Raw genomic sequence first — 23610 nt, 5'->3', positions numbered from 1 at the left:
ATCGAACTTTTCGTCGAAGCGTTCTATAATATCGAAAATTATTCGATATGTGCGCGATGTTTCAAATTCGATAGAACATTACAAGAAAATACCATGTGAAATTGATAATAATTCGATATGTGTATCGTATTAAAATTAATGACACTTAGCGTAGCCCGTGGCACATGGCAGATACAAACAACGGATTTCTACTCGAAGAAATTATAGTAACATTAAAGCTGCGCGTAACGTTACCGTTTTATCGTCAATGCTTATCGAGTACAGAGTATATTCGGGCAAAATTACACACGGCTTCCCATTGTTTGGGCATCAGAAATTTACAGTTCGAGTCGCGGTTGCAGTAATATTCCAATTCACCGACTAAGATATTGATCTTAATTTGAATCCACTGGGCGTCACTTTAATTCGGATCAATTGACCCGTCAATTAATAGGAGTGTAACGGCCGATCGACTGTGGGAATAATTAGGGGAGACGATTGCGTAGTCTGAGGGCGTCGCAAAAAATAAGAAAAGGAAAAGACAAGTAATCGTGTCTTTATGCCTCTGCCTCTTGATTATCGCTGGAACGTATTGCAGTTTACACCCATTACATTACACCCATGATATTTCTCTGAATCTGATTTATTTATCTATTTCTCTAACTCTTATTCATATATTTATCTATTTCACTGACTGTATGCATATACATATGCACATATTGTCTCGACTTTCCTCGAAACACAAAATAGTATTCGACGTATTCGGAGTTGAACCATTTTAATCCGCGAATTGATCAATTTCTGGGACGCGTTTCGTTCACGTATGTCGTTTCTTAAGTCCTTTGCTCGTCGGTACGAATATCGTGATTAAATTCCTCCATGGTTTCCCCAGAGACGCTGCAACATTCGGCATACGTATATATTTAGTAGCGTGGCATTGCAATGTGGTTGCACGCTCGGGCTCGGGGGAAAATCGGTGCGGAGTGATTTATCGCAGGCGATTTAAAACATCGGCGTATAGCTGGATTAGAAATTGCAGTTAGTTTACTTCGGCGAAACGTACGGGATTTCCGGGTTGCCATTAAGAGACAAATTGCGTGACCACGTTAGACAAATGTCTGAGCTATCCCGCAAGATTTCCGGTTTATCCGCGGCTCTCCGCGAAACCAGTTCGATCAGCCGCGTTCAAACACAGCCGCGAACATTTTTAGCGAAGACTCGCAATCTCGAGGCCTCGCCAAGTCGCTGGTAGATGCCGCCACGGCTACCGATTACTCTACTTTTCGTAGAGTTCGTAGCTACACGAATATAACGAATATAGACGTAGTAGTAGAACGATCTCGTTAACGAAGCTAAATATTAAGTTGCTACGTTGTGTCTCGCTGTGACAAATCAAACGGCGGAAATGAGTAACGAGAAGTAGAATATACGCGCGCTCTCTACGAAACAAAAACACATTGCACCATTTGCTGTAAGGATTTTCTCGACAGTCACGCTTACGATAATTCATTTGAGAACCCCTGCGCGAGTCTCTCACCGTTATTAAACGTTGCGAGCGACGAATGAGTTCTTGAAAATTCATTAATTTTTCAAACCGTACGAGGAAAAGTGACTGTACGCATTAGACGAGCGTGAAACGCGAATATACACAGAAACATAGAGCGATCGCAGCAGGATTTGGGTAAAGGTCGGGAAAAGTAGTCGGCCGCGCGCGTCCAGGTCGCTAGGATTGCGTGCGAGATCGACGATCGTCGTTGATGAGCGTTTCCCAGCGAGATCAAGCGATATATAAGTGCACATACGCACACGGTCATCGCCGTCACCGTTGTCCGCCTGCGTCCGCGATATTATCCCTCCATTATTATATACTCACGAACATTCCGCGAGCGTCATTCCGCCGAGAATAGCTTCGCCGAGAGAGAGAGAGAGAGAGAGAGAGAGAGAGAGAGAGAGAGAGAGAGAGAGAGAGAGAGAGAGAGAGAGAGAGAGAGAGAGAGAGAGAAATCCCTTGCCGGCTCGCGTCATCTCATCTCGATGGACAGAGCTCACCTTCCGTTTGACGCTTTATTACCGCTGCAAAACGACTTATAGGCGCGCAATGTCACGCGAGAAGGAAGATCGCGGGTTCCGAATCATTCATGATCGTTCGGATTCGGATTCGGATTCGATAAGGCGCAATTTATGCCTCGCGAAGACGCTTTTCTTTCTTTTTCACCGTTTTTTTCTTTTTTTCTTTTTTTTGTTTTAATCGCGTCTATACATTGTATCAATTTTTGTGCTCCCTTCCGTTGATCTTATCCCCGCACGACTTGTCCTGGTTGTACCAGAAAAAATTATGTTTCGTAGCAGATACACGTCTCGCGATGTTAGAAAATGTGATAAAAATACGCCGGAAGCCTGTACGTTATTTCAAGCAGTCACGCTAAGTTAGAGAGATTACATCGCGATTATGATGTGGAATATGGATCATAGAAAATTGTGTTCTTGGAACTTGTCCAATTCGAGCGAATCGAGAAGCTTTTCGATCAACTGTCTCAGAGAGATCTTTTTTTCTTTCGTTCTTGGTACCGTCGCGTCGGGACATCAATTACGCGAATGTTACCCGCTATTATGAAACACCGAGTTATTTATCATCGCGCGCTCGGAGAGACTACTAATTTATTTCCCCCGCAACGAAATAGCCTCAAAACATCCGTATAATGCCCCGTCTCGAAAAATGTACACCCACGAGCTGATTTTAAAATTAATCGATTCTCCGTCGAGTCAGCTCGTTTACTTGCCACGTGTAAGATCTTTCGGATATTTCGTAACCTTTTAAAATCCTTGGACTGCTCAAATAACGAACTTGCACCTCGCATGCCACGTATATCCGAGAAGGCCGTAACTTCCTCGGGTCGAGAGATTTTTGCTCGATACCACCCTCCTCGTTAGCGTATTAGGTAGGACGTGCACGAATAGGAGCAGATGAAATCACGATGAGTCGAGGTACGTCCCGATTTCGCATACGAGAAAACTCGTGACTCGAAATGACGTGGCTCGCGTTCCTCTCGATCGGTTTTCCTCTCCCTTGTTCTCTCTCTCTCTCTCTCTCTCTCTCTCTCTCTGCTTGTAGAGACGCTGTTTACCGTTCGTACATACTACGTACGTATACCAACGCCTCCGCGCTCGATGATGCCGCTCTTTGCGCAACCGCCGTTTGCGTTTCACATGATTCACGCGCGAACCGGCGTCGGCGTCATAGATGTTGGTTTCTCGAAACGAGGTCGCGCGGTGATTGTCACTGGACGGATCCGTCGATGATTCCCCGCTGATGCATTCCTAACGATGATCGGCTGGAAATAGGCGTTTGATCGCGCACTTCTCAAGGGGTGCTGTTCGTAGAGCAACAGCTGACCTACTTGAAATCCGCAGGTGGATATCGCTTTTTCGGGGACTGTCGCCGGCTGAGAAAAGGGAGTTTCGTCGTTGCTCTCTGATATTCACGAAAGTCGCGGCTTAATTTCGTCATTTATCACGGTGATTAATGTACGTCGCGGCCCGACGTAGGCTCCTGCGAAAGATTCGCGCGCGGCAGTACTCTGGAGAGAATTGTATAAATTGCGGGCCGAATACACCTTGATGTTCTTCCGTTTAATTCTCAGTGAATTATATCAGCGTCTGAGAAGGAAACTCGCTAAGCTCGCGAGTGCTATTGAATTAATCGCTCGATGAATATTCCTCGATATTTCTCTTGTATTCTTAATCGATGTATGGATGCCGCACGCGGGCGCGCGTACGTTTGTGTGCTTTGCCGGAAACTTTTTAACCCTTCGGTAGTAATACGTCCGGGCGTACACCTCTTGAAGCAGATATCGATTAAGTGGGAAAATACCGCGAGAAATGACAATAATGGCAATAATCTTGCCAACGCGTGCAGTATCAAATTTCAAATATCTGTCGGCTTTTTTACAACAGTATCGCGTTTTCTCGACGGTTACAGCGCCATCCGTGGAAAATTGTAGTCGGTTAATAACATACACTTTTGCGATCCTGATCGAAAGTACTAAATGCATTTGGTCCCGGTATACGCTGATGGTATCGGTAACCTGCAATGATCGATCAGAAGAGTGCGGTGTGTCGCTATTAAAGCGGGCATATGGAAAGGACAGCGACGCCAGGAATGACTCAAGACTCCCCTCGCGTCGCTGCGATCTCGATTCCACGTATTGCATCTGCATGTTAAGTTAGATTGACTCCGAGAGAACCGAACCGTGAGGAGCCACTCGAATATACGCGCCGGTCTTGGTCGTCTCTTGCTTCCTCTCTTCCTTTGCGATATACACGCCCGTCCGAGCGTACACACTCTCGCGCCGCACGCAAATGCGTACGCCAATTGTATTTGCATATTTCAAATTATTTCGAGGAAGATGCTAAGTGGAGCGTCGCCTCCGCGCAAATGGAGCGATCCTCCGTTTATCTACGTAGCTTCATTTCTCTTTTTTGGTTCGCGTTCTTTCTTTCCTCCCCCCAGCCGTCTCTCCTGCTCTCGTTGTCTGTCTCTTCTCCTCGGGCACAATGATGCCGCATGATCGATACCACAAATGGAGCCCTTCGCATTTCTCCGCGAGAAATTAAACGCGTCGATCACCCACGCGAAAACGAACGAACAAACCAAAAGAGCATTCTTCCTCGCCTACGCAGTGGACTCTCGAAAACGCGTGCTAGCGTCATTTAAATATTTGTTCGCCGCGCGCACGCTTTGCACTTTGCGAATTCTATTTCGCGAAATCTCAAAGCTCCCTGGGAAGTTTGTCAGAGACGGCCGCTTTCGCCTATAAACTATAAACGTCGAGAAAAATTCGCTCGACTGTCGCCGCGCGTTCACGCGCATCCTTCTGCGTTTATTTGCGTTTTTTGCATCCTCGTTCCTCTCTCTCTCTCTCTCTCTCTCTCTCGCTCTCTCTCTCTTTTCTCCTCTGACAGAAGTAAATATAAAAGTACGTGACGAGGTACCGATGGGCGCGCTCACGGGTGAGTTTATATTTGCGAATTTTCACGCTCGACGGCCAAAGTCGTTATGAAGTTGTTTGCGCGCCGAGTGCTCGTCAAGCAGCGGCGGCACGTCTACTGGCGTGTACGGTTTCGAGAAAACGATGAGAAGCGAGAGAGTTGACGACGATGAAGGAACGGCGAGACAAGAAAGAGGGAGAAATAGAAAGAAAAAAAGAGGATACGTGGTATCGGTTCCTTTTCGCCCGCAGGATTCGGCGGATTGCATCTGCGAGAAAAAGTTACGGGAAATACTCGCGCGGCGTGATCCCTGAGATGGAAACTTGCTCGCTCGCGTGCACGGATATAAAAGAAACTTTCCTTTCACGAAAAAATAATGCACATTCTCGCGCTCTCTCCTTTCTCTCTCTCTCTCTCTCTCTCTCTCTCTCTCTCTCTCTCTCTCTCTCTCTCTCTCTCTCTCTCTCTCTCTCTCTCTCTCTCTCTCATCTCCTCTGTCCCCCCGCTCTCTCTTACTCTTCTTTCTCTCCTTCGCACGCGCGGTATCTTTTATGTTGCACATGTCTGCATATTCTTTGTTGCAACGTTCCTTTATTGTCTCGAACAGGATATTTCCGCAGAGTTGTGTACATCTTTCAAACGATGATACATACCGCGACCTCGGATGACTAGTCCGATCCTCCGTCACTATTAGCATCCTCCCATGTCATCTAGCAGTCGCCAAAGTTCTCGCGCGAAATCGCAAAGTACGTCAGACGATCGTCGTCTTCCTTCCGTGTAACTTCGTTCTTACCCGGTGCAAAAACAAGAGACCCGAGGATACTCCTCAAGAGGGATGTCGCGAACGCGAAGAATGCGGATACGCGTTGTTTTCTTGGCGCGTGCCTCCGCGCGAGTCGCGTAACTGCGGTCATTATTAATAGTCGCGACGCGGAGAGGTAGAAATGATCGATATGTTGGCGCCAACGGAAACAATCTTTATTGCGGACAAGCACACGGTAATTTCATTCCGCAACGGTCGCTTGGTAAAACCATTCCGCGCGTCATTTAACGCCGCGGCGGCAGCGGCGGCAGTGGAGCCTCTTGGCGCGATAATATCTGTTTGTAAATTAACACACGACGCTCGGCCAAGTCGCCTGCTGGACGTTTCTGTACTTGGAACACACGTCCACATTGCTGTGGCGAAACGGCAACTGCACGATGTTGATGTCGTATTCGGTGTTGACGAGGATCGCGTTCATCGTCGGTAGGTGCAACTTGTTGACGATATCGTCGTCCTGGAGTGCGCCGGTTACCGGGTTTGTGTAGGAGCAACGGGTCTTTGCCAGCACGCAGGCGGTGGTGTTGACGAATAATTGCGTGAGCTGCCTCTCCGTGCTGTTGAACATGGGGATCATTCTCATGGCCTCACGGACGCACTCTCGGAGCTGCGGAAAGTATCCGTGAACGTTGCGTCGTTAATGGATTCGGGTGTCGCGCTCGTGCTCTTGCAGTAAATTTTACGGTGCGGCCGGTGTAAAGCAGACTTTAATTACATCGTGCGATGCGAGACTGTACAATTGTATTGTATAATACACACAGAGCGATTACGAGGTGCGCGAGGATCACGCGCCAAGTGTCCTCGTGGCAATCGTGATCTCTCTGAATAATCGCGCGTGCCGGGAACGTACGTCATCGATGCATCCTGAGCGAAGTGGTAGAGAGCCGTGGCCTCCAAGAACGCAGAGATCGTCCGCGAGGATTTATAGGTCCGGCTCCGGGACGGACGGGTGATAACAGCTAAATTGCTCCCTTTAATTATGCAAACGTTGTTCCGCGCTAGAACTTTGTTGAATACGAAAGGTCTCTCCTGCTCGACTCGCGACGCTGCTTCTCGCGATGGCCTTAATCCGCTCCTGATGTCTATGTCCTAGATAATATTTGTACAATATGTCCTTCGTTATCTATATGTACAATATTCACAAGTCGGGTGTCATGCATTGAGTGCTTGACTAATCAGTGATAAGAACATTCTGGAAGGTTTTTGGATTATTACAGTAAACAGCTTCTCGCGCGGGAATTGTAATTCTCCGCTCGTGTAGGTGCCGATACAGATGAAAAGCTAATACAAAGCGCTGGCAAATGCGGGTGTAGAACGACTGTGACGTGAACAGAGTGACGAGAGACAATAGCGTTCAATGAAGACATGTTGTATTAAAGGCAGTAAAGCTCACGAAGAGGAAGTATCGTAGCGTTTCGAGAGGCGTATATCGACTATTGGTTCTCAAAGTTCAGTCTTACCAAGCTGTCCTTATTGACTTGGCGAACGCATTCTAGGAACGTACAGTATATTATCGTAGGACTCACTCGCACATTCGGCATAGTCGTCGCGTTCTAGATGAAGTGAAATCAGGAATGCGAGAATATACACATGTACACACACACACATGCACACAGATATATATATATATATATATATATATATATATATATATATATATATATATGAATGTATGCGCAGAGAAGAAATGGGTTTACGCGCGGAAACGCGCGTAATAGAGAAACAATAAAACGAGTAAAAAATGATATCGGCTATCGCAACGTACTCGCAAGTAAGATTGGCAATGGCCGTAGCTGGTGTTGTTGAGATAACTGTCGGCGCACGTGGACATTGCTATCAACATAGCATAACCTTGCGGTAGGATGCTCGCGCGATAGAAGCAGCCGTAGCAAGCGTCGCGTCGCGTCGTATTAGAGCCTTGCGAGCTATTGCACAATTGATTCAGCAAATCGGGTATTCTCACTCTGAAAGGGAAAGCCACAAGTCGTTACACAACGCGGAAAAGGCGCGCGCTATCATACAGCAGAAAACATAGAGACGGCAAAAGAAACGGTTCACTTTTCGTGCGCAAGGATAATAATGTAGGTGAGCGGGATGTATACTGTTTAAACGCGGCGAACGATCCGAGAAACTTTCCCAGACTCTCCTGCATCAGAGAATCGACGTGGTGCACGCCCGAAGTCGAGAACAGTATTAGAATCACGACCGCCGTCGCTTTCGTCATCGTTGCGCGAGATCGTCGGGTCACCTGTTTCCGAATCGCGTAGCGCCGCTACTTTTATACCGATGTGTGAATCCGATAAAACCAGCGCGCTGCAGGGATGTACACGCGCCGGTTCGCCGCGAACGGGAAACTTAGAATCTAGTCCGTACGCCGTGGTTGCCTTCGTTGTGCAAGTAAAAATCTTGGAACGGAGATTTCTTCTTCGATCGTCCGCCGGCACAAACCAAGAAGAATCTCGTCCGTATGTCGTTGCCGCTAATGCTACTTCCGTGTTACATACTTCCCTCTCTTCCCCTCTCCCCCCTCCCCCGTAACTTGGGCTACGAGCTAGCCGCGAGCTCTGCCGCGATTTGCCGATCCGGAGATTTGCTAACGGAGAAAATCTGTGCGACTCGTGTCCGATTTCACCGGCGTCGGTTCAACTGCGACCGCAAGCCGACGTGTGCTCTTTATTTCTCATTAATTCCGGCTCTAAGGTTAAAGTTAATCATTAGTGAAGCTAGCTCTTTACTCGCTTCTCGATTCCACGTGTCTTCCTTTTTTTTTCTCTTTCCTCTTTCTCCTTGCGCTTGGTCACTCCTGCGGCCCTGGCACGCTCAAGTTGCAGCCAAAGCGTAACGATTCCCATTACCAGCGACCTCGTGCATGAGGCCGTGACACGTGGTTGATCGTCGTTGTCTCGTGAAAATGGACCGTGAATAGAAGATCTGGGACGGACGGCTGAAAGCCGCGATCGGCCACGTCGGCCACCGAAACGCGGCCGGTCGGCATTATCGCTAAAAGCGCGGAATGTATTCAACGTGTCCGCGCAGTCATCGGGCCGCGGCGCGCTGCATTCTTCGGCGACACGCGACGTAGCGTGCGCGGATGTTCGGCCGTTTATTTATTTTCCGCTCGGGCTCCCGAGCCACGAAGCCGAAAATCCCCTTTTCCCAGCGATAGTTTCCGCCGGAAGTGGGAAGATCACCTATGTCGGCCACGGTCAAAAATACACTTCGGCGTACATTGTCGCGGGCTTCGTGTCGTGTAGCGCGACGGACGATCATTTTTCTTCATTAGCCGCGCTACATTCACTGCCTCATCGGCATAGATTCCAGGGGGACGCGGCCACCGCCCCCGATCGGACGTTCTTACGGATGTACACTCCGTGTTCTCTCACGTACTCGGAAGTACCTGCGAATCGACTACGCTCGTAACTTGGTCGGACCGAGGCGTCTAACGTCTCGTAGCAACTCGTAAGCGTAAAATGCACGTGAAAACGACGACAATGACGGCGAGATCTCGGGACGATGTGCCCCGCGTGTGTTCTCGGCCGGGCCGGGCCGGGCCGAGGGATAAAGGCACGAAATGTTTCTCCATTCCGCTCCATCGCGGATGACTTTTAATCAGACGCTGTCGGCCGTGCCATTTAGGAAGAGAACGTCACGAAATCAGCGCGCGCTTAACACGTTGGTCGCGACGAAAATGAAAAGGCAAGCGGCGCGTCGTCGGAGTGCTCTCTAATTTCGGGACCCACGTGGAAAAGTGGGCCATCGTGTGTGTACGAGAGACGACACACGCGTCGCAGTTATTTGTGTGCCAGACAGACGCGGGGGGACAACGGGGTGAGGGCTGAAATGTAGCGGGAAGAGTAGAAAAGAGAGAGAGAGAGAGGGGGGGAGGGAGGCGGAGAGACGAGCGGGAAAGCGGTGCAACCCCGACGACCAGAATTAGAATGACTCACGGGATTATTTGGGTTTATGTAATCCGAGAAATTCGGCGCGGTCGCCGCGACGTCGGTGACGTACTCTCTTTCTCCCTCTCTCTTTCTCTCCCCCCCCTCTGTCTCTTTCCCTCTCCCTCTCCCTCTCCCTCTCCCTCTCTCTCTCTCTCTCTCTCTCTCTCTCTCTCTCTCTCTCTCTCTCTCTCTCTCTCGGTGTCATTGCGTCACCTCGGTTCAACACCGGGCCCGTCGAGGATCGTGGTATCATATTGCATCTTTGGTAGCGCGCGTATACCCTCGTGATTACGCTCAGAATAGATTCGGCGACAGTCGCCGCGCCGGTCGCGGCAGGATAAGACGACGGCTGTCGTCGGCCGCTAAAAGCATCTCGGATAATCGTAGCACCCTCGTAACCTGGTCAGTGGAGTACAAGTTCGTCGTTAACGTCTCTTTTGACGTCTGTCTCTCTTTCTCTCTAGGGCGTTGAAAGTAGGGAAGGAAGGAAATCGCACGGATCCACGATGCGTACGCATAGTATCGTATGTATCGGACACTCTCTCTCTCGCGCGCGCGGACATTTTAAATCTTATCTCGTCGTTGTATGGCTCGTGTCGAGTGATCGGCCGGTCGACCTGGCAAATGCAAATGCAAAAAGCGACGAGAGGGCGTTGCTGCTGTATATCGTAAAAATACCTTGACCATGATCGGCCGCATTGAAACACGCGCCACGTGCCTCCCGAAATGTCGCGGAACCGAGGACACAGCGCTTGCTGTGTTTCCACCTCCTTCATCCGATTACTTGGCGGAACTCGATCAAAGGGAGACTTAAGGATTCGCGCTGCACATATAGCTGCATCGACAACGCCCACCGTAATTGCTCTTCGGGTTCTCTCCTTCCCCCTGCTCCTCTCCCCCTTCTCTCTTTCTCTCTCTCTCTCTCTCTCTCTCTCTCTCTCTCTCTCTCTCGGCCTCCCTGTTTTTCTTCGACGGAATCTAATTACGGTGTCTCAAAGAAATGTACGCGTCGCGTAACACGCCCGGCCAACAGCTGCATTCTCTTCCCAATTTCTTCGCATCGCTCTCTTTCTCTTTGAGCTCTTTACTAAAGACTAATTAAACAGGGGGCAAGGCGTCTTTGACGACCGCCGCGATGACAGGTGCGTCCTGTTGTCAATCAAATGTCCCGTCGTCGTCGTCTCCATGACCGTCTAATTATGTAGGCGGTAGACTCGATCTTACACCGCGAGCACTTCCACGAGCACTTTATTTCGACTTTCGCGCGACAGCCACGCTGTCCCCGCTCCGCGCGCGTCGCACACTCGCTTCGCGTAAATAATAAAAAAGGTCTCGTTCCGCGGCTCGTAAGTTCGTCCGTTCGTTACGGCGGCGTACCGACGAAAGATTAATTTTGGCTAAGATTACGCGCGGATGAAGGCCGCCACCGGGAGTGTCATCTCCACTGGATACTTTCCAATTACGAGAGGACGAAAGTTCGCAACTCCGTTGATTCGTCGGCTCAATCTCCGTTGGACGGGTCCCTCTCGTAGAATTAGAACGCGTACGTTCCTGATTACAAGGTTAAAATTCGTTTCGCTTTGTCGCGTTTCGTTTCCTCGCCCTGCTTTGCAACTGCGTTGCTTTCTCGAGACCGTGATGAGGAAGAGAGAGAGAAGAGAAACGTCTCAATTATTTTTCCTCCCCATGGGCTTTCTCTCGGGATCCTTTCTGGCCGTCTGATAAGTGCATTAGTTGAACCCGGAAATTGGTCGACACCCCGTGGCGTGTGCGCGCATTAACCCCACCATTTGGTTCCCGTCGTTTCAAACACGAGAGACCGACGACGTAAAAAAAGAAAAAAAGAAAGAAAAAAAGAATCCGCGCGCGAGAAAGGGGGAGAGAGAGAGAGAGGGGGGAGAAGGGGGGAGAGAGAGAGAGAGAGAGAGAGAGAGAGACGACACCTACGTGGGCGAAGGAAAAGGTGTGACCCACGTGTGAGCTGTACATCAACAGATTTTAACCTACATACACCGACGCTTCTTTTTCGCGTGTCTCGCCCTCGTGGAATGCTTTTAACTGCGGAGCACACAATGCCGGGTGCTTTGTGTCGAATCGCTGAAAGAAACAGCCCCGACGGCCTTTAACGCCGGAATCGCGACTTCCTTCTTCCATCCAATGGCGATTAAATTGCCTTTGGAATCGGTACTTATCGGTTGTTCCACTCTTTACGCTACGAATTTCGCGAGAATATACGATCTCTTTAATGTTCTTAAATATTCTTACACGCGATTTCTCTAATATATGATCTCTCCAATATTCATAAATACATTCTTAAATATATGTTTCGCCCATTTTGCAATTCCGCTATGTAATTTATAAATATCGCACTCCCCTTCTCGTTCTTTCTTTTCTCCGTCAAGAAATCTCGAGTCCACAGCGAACCATTACGGACAATCGCGGAGCATTCGCCGCGCCATAACTTTCCTCGTCGTTTCTTAAGCGTAAGCTTGGCGAAGGAGAGAAATATAAGCCGTTCAGGTGTTCTCCGAGCGCTGCCGCGAATCGACAGGTCGAATTCGTGGGTGAGGTACATACGAGCATGTAATACGACGATAAAGGCGGTTCTTTTCCTCGTAATACGATCGTATTTGTCACCCCCGCGACTTGACATATCTACCGTCGCACATGCACATACATTTTCCTCGGCCGCGTACACCCTAATTCGCGGGGATCCCCGGACAGCGTGCGGGCAGCAGGCTCGTTTTACGTGCACGGGTCGTTAGGTTCTCGAGAGACTGAGCCTGACCGCGTATCAACCTACAAGTATCATAAGAAATTGGCGATGATAAAAATCAGTTGGCCACGCAAAGGACACGCGTATCGGTCTCGAAAACGTAACTCGGTAACACGTCGTGCAGATATCCCTGCTAGATTTCAGGAATCTTTTGCAATAATAATGTTATTGGTATTGCAATAGTGCGACGTGTTAAAAGTAACGATAAGTACGTGTCGGAATACTGTATCAATATTCGGAATACCGTATCTGCTAGAACACGCACATTTTCCATATTTATGGGGACCAGAAAGGCTTGAAATTTCTTAAAAATCGATTTTTGGCTTTTTACATAATCGGTTAATACAATCTTTTAAGAACATTTTGGCGCAAGAAAAATTTTGATATTCACAAAATTGAGTTCAAGAGAGCCAAAAATGTAAGGCCGCGCACGGCCGCGGAGCGCCAGATGCGTGATAAAAAACGCTTGTTAGAAGCAGACAAAAGATCGCTGGTATCAACAAAAGAGGCCAGTGCTGGGATTTTGTAATTCGTTATTGGAGATAACGACAATTTCGTTATCGTTTCGTCCAATAACGAGTTATAGAATCCTAGCACAGGATAGAAAGAAATCGACGTTCTGCGATTGTTACTTAGATGGAAGCTGATCTCGAGAAGTCATTTTATAGCATAGGCAATTTTGAGCTTCGTATCAATTTTCTAGCGGTGATTATGTTTCCAAACTGTAACTGTAACTGGTTTTGTCTCAAAACAACATTTTCCGCTAATTTTGCCGCGATAACTCAAGAACGTCTGAAGATATCAACTTGGTTTTTTTTTTAATTAAAGATAAAGATGTATTACATAAACTGAAGCTATGTCTACATATAAAAATTAATTTTTTAATACCGTTTTAACAACAAATATCTTGAATTTCTCGACATTTTTTATTTTTTGGCCGCTATTGCTCTGATTTTGACGTTTTTTTTACAAAATTTAGGTTTAGTCTATAGAGAAAGATCTCATCAACAAAATGGCGCAAAAGAAATCGAAAAATTCCAATTCGTTAACTCGGAATTGCGGCAAGAAGAAAGCAGTGCGCGAGTCACGCGGTTGCTTTCATATATAAATATCTCCCTTTATTACTAATATTTTTGGAAATTTCAAAACTTGTTTTGTTTATCAAGAATGTATCAAAAAACTTGCAAAAAAGAAACTTTGTGTATTTGTGTTTATTCGTTTGTTCACAACCGTCATTCAAATCTCACTCAGTTTTTGGCTGTTGAAACCTTTCTGATCCCCTTATATGTATATTTCCATCTTTATATTTATCACACTATTCATCATGTACACACACAATGTATAGGCCGACACGAGTTGGTCGTTTACCGTACGCAAAACGCTATTCTCTAATTTTATCATCGCGAACGGATTGCATATACGGTGAATGTTTCGACTAAATATTTTTAAATGATACAAATTATTTATATCGTTTCTCTTATACTTCATACATGCCTCTTGCATGTGCCAGTCGAAAAGAAATCTTTTTAATCGAACATACCCACGAGCGCGAATTGCGTTTCAAGAAGGTTGCGTGTGAATTATTAAACCTTAATGCCGCCACATTTACAATTCGCCAGTAGTCTTCTCTATATTACGTAAACTCTCTTCCTCCCGCGGCAAATAGTTTCAAGGTATTCCGCGGGATGTGAACACTTTGTTGCAGGAAACGTGTTACGCCGTTGGATGTAACGCTGATGCATATCTGGATGTTGCAACGAATTAGCGTTCGCAGTGACGATGCATATCCAGTGTTTTGATGTCGTGTTATTCGCATAAAGTTGCACATCATCGGTGTAAAGACTACATTGTATTTAACTGCGAAAACGCCTATTAGCGATTTCGATGTCACGGGGGTCGGTCGCCTCTGCCATCGTCGTGCGCGACTCGAAGGACTCCTTCGCGCCGAAAAAAATGTCGCGCGAACCGCCGCTCAAGAGAAAGAGAAGCACGAGCGAATATATTTCCCCGAGGAGGAACACGCTCGTTAATTTTAACGATCTCATCGAAGTGGCAGCGGCGTGCGCTCCCGTCTCTCTTCATTTTCGCTCGCATTTCATTCCGCAGTCCTTGCTTCGCATTTCGCCGCTTTATAGTTTCGTACATGCGAGAAAGTGGGGAAACCATGTTCGGAACATCTCCGTGAAACAGAGGTTCGTCGCTTCTCTCGCGTGATTCAGCTTGGCGCCACGTAGATCTTGCTCAATCGCGATTTTCAACAGTACGTTATTATCGCTCGTGGTCAGAATTACATTTTCTCAAAGTAGTGTCTAAAAACATACGCGCCATACGCACGTGGCATTCCTATCTAACTAGTCACGGGCCAATTCTCGTTTCTCGCCTCCCCTTCAGCGTGACGGGCGTGATCGACGTTTCGCACGTGACCAAATGTTCTGTATTTTCACTAGAAAGAAAAAAGCATCGAGCAACCAAGACTAGAGGCGAGAGAGAGAGAGAGAGAGAGAGAGAATGTTTTCGCGACGCTCTACATCAGCTGCCGCTTGATCCATGATAGGGCTAGACCCCAAAAATTCGCTTTAAAAGTTTACAACGTGCCGCAGGAATTTATCGAGGTGTCTCACGAGTGCTCTTAACGAAATTAAAGCTGTTCGTAGCCGTAGATACGACAAAAAAGTACATATCTCACGCCGGCTGCCGGGCCCGAAATTTACGAAAACGTTCGCAAAACTTTTTCGGCGATTTCGTATCTTACGGCCGACTCGGGATAGAGAACAGATTCCGCTCGTCGCATCGCGCTCGCGCACAAAACGCAGACTTCGCCAAATTAATTTGTACCATCAGCGCGCGGTTATTGCGCTCGCAAGTGACTCGCGAGGGATTCGCGATAACCAATCTTAACAATCAATTCGCCGGCGGTATAACCGTACGCGCCTTTGGTTTTATCCCGCACCGTTAAGGATTTCGCCAGATAATATTAGCCATTATCCGACACGCCTCGTGGGCGTACGGTTGTTTCTCGACGATGGCCCTTTTCCACCATCCTTACACGAGCGCGCGCGGAAAAACGATACCCGAAATCGCGGGCACCCTCCAGGTTCCATTGTTATGGTTACTGTTATGGCTTCGCAGATCCATCCACCAGGGATGAAGTGCTATTCCACTTCATTCCACTTCGTGCCGTACTGTCCGTGCTTTCGCACGAGTCATCGGAAATATTTCATCTAAGGGACGAAAGCATTTCGCCCCTTGGTCCTCCGTCTTTCTTCTCTGCTTCTCTCTCTCTCTCTCTCTCTCTCTCTCTCTCTCTCGTTCACTCGCCCTTCTTACTTCGTACGACAAATAACGTGACTCGATTGTACGCGACGAATTATCAAATATCGTATGAGAGAATCCAGATGTATATTGAGGGCGATCGAAGCGAGGATAATTTATCAGCGCGTGAAAATTCGCGCTGTACAGTTCTGAAGCATTAATTAATACCGATAATAATATTTCGCAGAGCATAACCCACCGTACATTTATAGGTTACATCAATCAACTTTCTGTTAATAATTAACGTTACCTCGCTTTCCAATCCTTCTCATGTCCCCTATCATAGAGTCGTAACATTTTCTGAAATCGTAATATTAATACGTAGAGGGCGGCAACGGTTTAATATTTGCGTTACAGAGTCGAAGGACACGGTCCAGTTTTGCCGAAGGTACGTAGCGCGGCGTCTCCGCAATTTCTCTTTTTCTTCTTGTCTATCTCTCTCCGTCCCTCTCCCTCTCTCCCTTCCTTTCCACTCTTCCTCTCTCACCCAATTGGGATTGTTATGCAAAAATGTCGGAATGTATGTTCGCAGAATGCGTATCGGTTTTCCAGTTTTCAACCCGGTTACGACCCGTCTGTTTCTCCTCTTTCTCTTTCCTTCTCCTTCGGTGCACCGGGGGTCAGCTCGCCGGGCCGGGTATTAATAACGCACAAGGGATACAACGTGCTGTAATGTAATACAATAAATAATAACACGGCACATTGTAAAGAGCGGCGTGTACCGGGGACGCCCTAGGCCGGGATGCATCGTAGCTTTGTGCGCAGGTACTTTTGAATAATGTACTCGCCGATGCGATAGCGACCCGGCGTCACGTTATCGCGATCAAGAAATGCTGTAATAAACGCCCTGCGAATATGTAACGGGTGCGATTCATACTACCTCCGCGATCCGGAAATTACTCTCGTCAATTTCTCGTACCACCGACAACGCGATACCGGCGTGCTTTTTCACACAGGTCGTACCTGTAGCATTTATCGTTTTGTGCATCTCGCGTTATTGTCGTACATTGAGGTGCGTATCAGCGAGATTCATTCGTTAAAAGTAGGCGCGCATCCCTCTCGTGATCGCATCGATGCAATGGCGCCAGGTGTGTGCATTCGCGGAAACGCATGGACGCGGTGCGTCGCGTGACGTGAGGACACTTAAATCGCGGTAATTAGGAACGAGGCAAAAAGGATACGCGACGCAAGTGGAGGAAATCAAGCGGAATCGCGCCATCACGGCATTACGACACGTGTCGCGGGGCTCACGTGCCGTTCCACATTACAATGTAACAAGGGCGGGGGACTGCATGAATACGGCAATTACTAATGAGCACTAACGGAAAGAAACATACGTAAAGTGAATTATCTCGTAGACTGTCGTGACAATTTATATAGCAACGTGCAGCGCGATAATTCGCGATGATACGCGAAACTCGTTTCATGAAATATCCATAAATGTCTACTTATTTGTGTTTTATTACTTAAAAATATAGCGTTTCATTACTTAAAAATATATCTATCAAGAGAGAGAATCCAGATATTACATATATATTTAACATGGTATCGAAGATAAAACAAGATCGTCTTTTCACGTTAAAAACATTTTTATCGGATTTGTTATCAATTAGCCTTATATCAAAGTTACAAAACGAATGATAGCAAGTATTTGACCGTAAATAGACGCAGATAGTAGTTAACTAGCTCCACAGTTGTTTCGTGTTTACATTTCTCTCTCTCTCTCTCTCTCTCTCTCTCTCTCTCTCTCTCTCTCTCTCTCTCGCCTTCTGTTTCATCTTGTTTCCGCGATGGTTGAATCAAATATATTTGTCATTTTTCGTCGTCCTCTGATTCGATTTGACAGTGAAAAGCGCGAAAATTTATGTAGCTAGCCACGTCTTAATTGTTTTCCCTCGGAAGCCACTGGACGTAATGGAATATCGACGATCGGAGGGACGAATAATGAGCAAAACAAACGAAGTGAGGAGAAACAAAAGATCCAGCCCTTTCCTTGCGTCGGAGAAGGGTTCGTGCCGGTGTTGCTGTCCTGCGAGAAAAATGGAGGGCGAATTTTCCCGCGCTTGCCCCCTCGTCGAGTCACTCTCCTTCCTCTCTTCCTCCCTTTCTCTCTCCTTCTTCCCCTCTCTCTCTCTCTCTCTCTCTCTCTCTCTCTCTCTCTCTCTCTCTCTCTCTCTATCTCTCCCTCTCTCTCTCTCTCTCCCTCTCTCTCTCTGTTCCCTCTGACTGCGCTTGCATCCGTCTTTCTTTCTCTCGGCGTACTAGAAAGGGCGGGAAAGGGCGACGAAGGGTGGTAAAGTGCGGAGAGAAACTACGGGAAGGTACGACGAGACGGCGATAGACGAACACAGTGGGGGTAGTTGCGCGTGGGGCGAAATGGATCAATACTTTTGCACTCGAGCTCCCTCGGGTTCAGGGCCGTGGAATCGGTGGTGCTTTCGCACTATTTGAATTCAAACCTTCTTAACCCCTTATCCCTGTTATTGTCAGGACTTATGTATTCACCTCAGTATATGAATAAATTCACGAGCGTCATTGAGAACGCCCGTATAATTTATCGGGGAAAATTTCGAAGACGAACGAGTCTCCTTCTCGCAACTTACACAGAAAGGGTTACGGAAAACACATCGTTAAATTTACTCGCGAATTTATGTAAATTCTCCTTCTTTTCCCTCTTTTCCTCCTCTTTACTTTTACGCTCACGCGAGGAACGTTTTATCGCCTCGCACGTTCCGCTGGAAACGCCGCGCGCGCGAAAGAGGATATAATTGTTCCCCTAAATTGGATCCTTGCTGGAACGCGTGCGCTATATCACTTGTGGCGTCTCGATTACAGCACACGGCCGCGCAGTTATTAAGGCGAACATACGTCTCACTTTGCCGGAACATTGCATCTGCAAGTAAGAGTTCCCGGCTCTACGCGCACATTTTCCGCGCTACATCACCGTCGACGCTACACCGAGCCGTACGGCAGCGTGGAGCGTCGAACGTCGTAACGACGTACATGCTGTATGACGCGTCGCTCCCCGCATTTATCATCCTTAAAAACGGCCATCGGGAACGAACCGACTGCGAATTTTTCCGTCGCGATAAACCGACCCCACCAACATTCGGGCATTTCGAAGGTGTTAACGCATTTGATTCCGCATAGTCGCCATAAGAGCGAAATTTCCGCTGAGCTCTCTACCATTGCTGAGCATAAGTAAAAATTGATGTCTGTCAAATCACACGAATAATCGGGTTTATAGTAAGCGCGCCATGAACCCGCAATAAAAGCTCTCCCATTCGCGGTTTAGGATCCGAAATCCCCACTCTCGTGTCCGTTCCAGAAACTCGCTACGGCACTGCGCCAACCGCCACCACCACCACCCACCCGACGGCGAAGCGTATACGTGACGTAGTTTAGTGGGGATGAATGACGTCAGTGGTCGATACACGCGGTTCTCCTCCTCGAGTACTACGCCACCCCCTATTCGAGGATGAAGGGATCGTCGGTCGGTCGGTCGGTCGGTCGGTCGGTCGGTTGGTCGGTCGGTTGGTCGGTCGGTCGGTCGGTCGATCGGTCGGTCGGTCGGTCGATCGGTCGGTCGGTCGGTCGGTTGGTTGGTTGGTTGCTTGATTGGTTGGTCGATCAATCGGCCGGTCGATCGACCAGTCGATTTGTTTGTCGGTTGGTCGATCGGTCGGTCGATCGGTCGGACGATCGATTAGTCGGTCGGGTGGTTGGTTGATCGATCAATCGGTCGATCGGTTGGTCGGTTGGTTGGTTGGTTGGTTAGTTGGTCGGTTAGTTGATTGGTTGGTTGGTTGGTTGGTTGGTTGGTTGGTTGGTTGGTTGGTAGATTAGTTGATTGGTAGGTAGGTAGAAGGTAGATAGGTTGGTTGGCTGGTTGGTTGGTGGGTTGGTTGGTTGGTGCTCACGTTCTCCTAGTACGAGCGCTTTCGAGTCGTTCGCCGTCTATTCCACACCGCAATACGAGTCTATGAATGGCCCGAGCTACTCGCATTCCACACTTTTTCGCGGCGCGCTCAGGCTTTCATTATTACGCCTCGAGTGTTGCGAACGAAAAGAAACGCTTTTACATAGTCTCGAGAACCGCATCGCTCGCCGAGGTTACCGAGCTTTCCCTCGCGCGCGAGAAACCCGCCGACATTCTCTCTCTCTCTCTTTCTCTCTCTCTCTCTCTCTCTTTCTCTCTCTTTCTCAGAATCTCCTGAGTAGCAGTAGCAGCAGTACCGGCACGAAAGTAATCCGAGCGAAGATACTTAGAAATCGCGCTGCGCGATTTATTCCCGAGATAATCCGTAACAGATATTATATGCCAGCGGTAAAAGTTAATGGGACCCGCGGTTAATCCGGGATTACTCCGAACGTACGCGTGATCCTTGGCGCCCCACGATCCAATAAACCGTAAACGTGTGTGCAGGATGCAGGCGGCATAAAATGATCGCGTAAAAGCATCATAGTTGCCTCTTCTCTTTGGCACGGTGAATAAAAACGTCACCCGCTTCGCTTGCCGGCGTACAATCGGCAAGTCGCAAACCCTGACGCCGAGACGTTCGTAAAGTCTAAATTGGGAGTTTTAGGGTCCACTAAACCCTCGATGATCCGTATACATCCCGGTGAGGCTGGGATCATATTTGCCGCATCTCGGCCCGGAGTCGTCGTTCGCGGAACATCCTTATAATTGGACATAAAATCTGTTTTCCATGATTGACTGGATGTTATTGCAGACCGTGGTCGGCCCACAGGGCGATAAAGTCTGGTAATCGAGCTTTTAAGGTTTCGTCGAGTCGCTTAATGAACGATCAACCTCCTTCTAATTCCTTCCCCTTGGCCGTTCCACTTTTCCTCCCTTTTTCCCCTCACAGAGCGCGGCCGTTATTCGAACTCGCTGGAAACGCGCTGGAAGGTCGACGGTTAGAGGACACTTTTAACGAGGTCTCGCGTACTACGATGTCGCCTGCTCCACTATCTCCCTCTGCTCCCTCACTCCTCTCCTTTCTCCACCCCTCACGCTCCCCTTCTCCGCCTGCCTGCCCGTATCCCACTATAGTGACTTTTTTTCGCTTGCTTCGCACCCACATGCCGGCGGACGATTTCGTTGCGCCCGAGTCCGGTAATTCGATGGTAACGACGGTAATCAACGGTAACGACTGCACGATCTCTCGGATCTCCCGGAGAATTGGGTCTGACACTCGACTCTGATCGCGAACGTTTCCGCGGCTCTCGAGCATTCGCGACGATGAAGCGCGAATATTCCGGAGCGCTCATTGCTCTCCAAGACTAAGCAGTTCCGACGTTCATACTGCTGTCGAAATAACGTTATATTCTGTTCGCTTTAATTTAATCCAGATTTAAGCCACTAAATACTTGCTCGAGGGAAGTAATATTGATTAGTTCCCAAAATGTAAATGTAAATTTATTCGGAAAAAAGAGTAGAAGTGCGATTGGAAACTTTCGTCGTATCTCAGCAACGTGCACTTAGACGCAAGCAACGAATGACGTGCGCAGCCATCTTCGCCATTCGTTGGTGATTCCGTAATGCTAAGCCGAAACCGCACTTTCGGGAACACCTGGCCGCGAGCGAGTAAGTGAATTCGCCATTAGACGGTAGGGCCCCTTCAGGGATAATGTCGAGTTTTTGCCTCGTGGCCAAGGGTCATTAGGCCCCCCTAGCTCCGACGGTGTCATTCCCTTTTGACGCAACGACCCTTTTCACCTTCACATGATCACGTAAATGGATGCGCAGCTGAGATTTCGGTATCGCTTTCCGCCAATTTCCTCGTCGATGTCATCCACCTTCGATGTCATCGACCTGCGAAACGATGGCGACTGTCGTCGCGTTGGTTGCATTGCGCACGCACTTCGCTTTTCTCGAGTCTCGATTAACACCGAGGGGGATCGTAGATCGAATGAGACGTTAGCGAGATCGTTAAGCAGATGCGGGAGGAGAAACGTCACGGCGACAAATTCAACGAATATAGGATGTGTCATTATCCGGAAGTGGGCGTTGGATTATCGAATCATCGTAGGGGTTTACAGTTCGGTTATTACAATCTCGGATTGCCGACAATTTCAGCTTTGGCCGAAGGGGATTGTCACAGAGGGTGTAGGAGGGAGGGGGCTCTGCCGCGGCGATAGCGCGGAGTGACGGAAAATGATACCGCGGTGATGATGCTTCGCGGCGGAAGAAAGGAAGATGAAATGCTGGCGCGCGGGCGGGGGGGACGAGATCTATTGTGTCCTAGGTCCGATTACGCGCTCCTCGCTCGTTCGTTCCTTCGCTCGCTCGCTCACTCGCTCGCTCGCGCAACGTTATATAGATTTACGGGATCGTGCGCGCTGCACTGTTCTCAAGCGTGCTAATTCGCCGGCGAAACGACGGGATGATCCACGGAGAAATATCGCGGCTGTCGAGACACGCGAGGTCCATTTTCGCCAAAGGTTAAATCTTATTCTCGAAACGCGCGGTCGAAAATTTACACGTCGCGAGTCGCGCGAGACTCACGCGCATGCGGCGGCGAACTTCGGTGTAATCTTCGTCGCTAGTCCCGCGGGATTATTATCGCGGTCGTGCGAATATTATTAGCGTGGCGTGTGCCCTCTTCTTCATAGAAGAAGTGGCGCACGGCATGTCAGAGATGCGGCGGCGACGGATATTTATGATGGCAAACTGCGAGACGCGTATTCTTAGAAGCACGTGGCACACGCGCGAGTAATCCGCTCGGCACTTGTATCTCGCGCGCTATTCAAAGGGCGGCACGCGAGGACGCGCTCGGAATCGTAATTTTGGATTTAACCGGGCTACCCCAACGGTTCGCGCCGTTCGGCTTTTTATCAGGGACAAATTTGGGTATTCAAATGCGACGTATGCCGGGCTATACGGTCGCGTGTGTGCTTTAGAAGAGCGAGCGAGCGACGCGAACAGACGGGCTGGCGAAGGGTTGGCCAGCGGGGCAGGCACCCTTCGGACTCGCCGTTCTCTCCGTCTCTTCGATATATCGATTATCACGTATACTCAGGATCGTCCGCTTTTGACCTTTCCACCGCCCCGCGCTATGGCTCGCCTTCCCCGTGGCCGACTCCGATGGCTATCTTTCTGTGGCGTTAGATCGATGCGCGCTATATAGGTAGAGTGGAATTTAATTTTCAAAAGTTATCTCTCCGGTTATCGCGTAAATACGCGGGCCCCGCCGTAATTGTCCGTGATCTTGAACGATATCGGCTTTCATTGTTTCCATCGTCGATCTTTTCGTGAATGCCCGGGGCTCGGCCTTGGGGAGCCATGTTCGTCCCGCCATTCAATCACAATGACACGTCTGGGCGGATTTGACAATGCCGTGGCCTAAATCAGGGGCGGCATTAGTCCTAATCGCCGTCATTCATAAGCAAATTTAATTTCCTTTCCAATTGTCGGACATTCCTAATGTTTTCGACGAATTCCCCCTTTCACGCCTAATTTTCTCCGGCGCTCGTCCCAATTTCGCCGACGGCTTCCTCTCCGCCCTCTCACTGTGGCGAATGTCGCTCCTTGAGACTTTGAATTTGTTGACCCCGAAAAATATATAAGCGACCACACGCAAAATATCGCGAGTTGAGCGTGTATAATCTGAGCGTCGTAAATAAACGTAATAACAACGTTGGATTGGAGATGGCGCGGAAAACAAGTTACGAATTAACGATGAATCGCAATGACAGAAATTTGCTCTCTCTCTCTCTCTCTCTCTCTCTCTCTCTCTCTCTCTTTCTTTCTCTCTCTCTCTCTCCCTCCCCCCTACCTCTCTGTCCCT

At 48.5% G+C, this 23610-nt stretch overlaps 2 protein-coding genes across 5 annotated transcripts in view; one reads left to right on the top strand and one right to left on the bottom strand.

Annotated features, from left to right (window-relative positions):
- The window catches only part of Pdk1 (Phosphoinositide-dependent kinase 1), a 366917-nt gene that overhangs the window by 1782 nt on the left and 341525 nt on the right, over positions 1–23610 (top strand). The window lies entirely within an intron of this gene.
- LOC105186907 (uncharacterized) lies at positions 5512–9817 on the bottom strand. 2 transcript variants are annotated; one of them, XM_011147419.3, is made up of 4 exons: positions 7891–9817; positions 7554–7752; positions 7249–7341; positions 5512–6395 (listed from the first exon to the last, which is right to left on the bottom strand). In XM_011147419.3, the coding sequence occupies exons 1-4, from the start codon at positions 8010–8012 to the stop codon at positions 6078–6080; spliced, it is 732 nt and encodes a 243-aa protein (XP_011145721.2). In that variant the 5' UTR covers positions 8013–9817; the 3' UTR covers positions 5512–6077. The 2 variants fall into 2 exon arrangements, with proteins under 2 accessions (XP_011145721.2, XP_025163202.1); XM_025307417.1 differs by lacking the exon at positions 5512–6395 and adding an exon at positions 6403–6877.

The sequence above is a fragment of the Harpegnathos saltator genome, unplaced genomic scaffold, assembly GCF_003227715.2.
Source record: "Harpegnathos saltator strain DR-91 unplaced genomic scaffold, Hsal_v8.6 scaffold86, whole genome shotgun sequence".
Taxonomy (NCBI): Eukaryota; Metazoa; Arthropoda; class Insecta; order Hymenoptera; family Formicidae; genus Harpegnathos; species Harpegnathos saltator.
This window is presented reverse-complemented; position numbering and strand designations above follow the sequence as displayed.

Bases quoted from the DNA above. Each gene is read 5' to 3' on its own strand.
- LOC105186907 (XM_025307417.1), bottom strand. From the start codon at position 8,012: ATGACGAAAGCGACGGCGGTCGTGATTCTAATACTGTTCTCGACTTCG. The intron at 7,753-7,890 runs GTATACATCCCG...TTTCCCTTTCAG, and splicing joins TCGTTCGCCGCGTTTAAACA to AGTGAGAATACCCGATTTGC. The intron at 7,342-7,553 runs GTACGTTGCGAT...CACTTCATCTAG, and splicing joins ATTGCCAATCTTACTTGCGA to AACGCGACGACTATGCCGAA.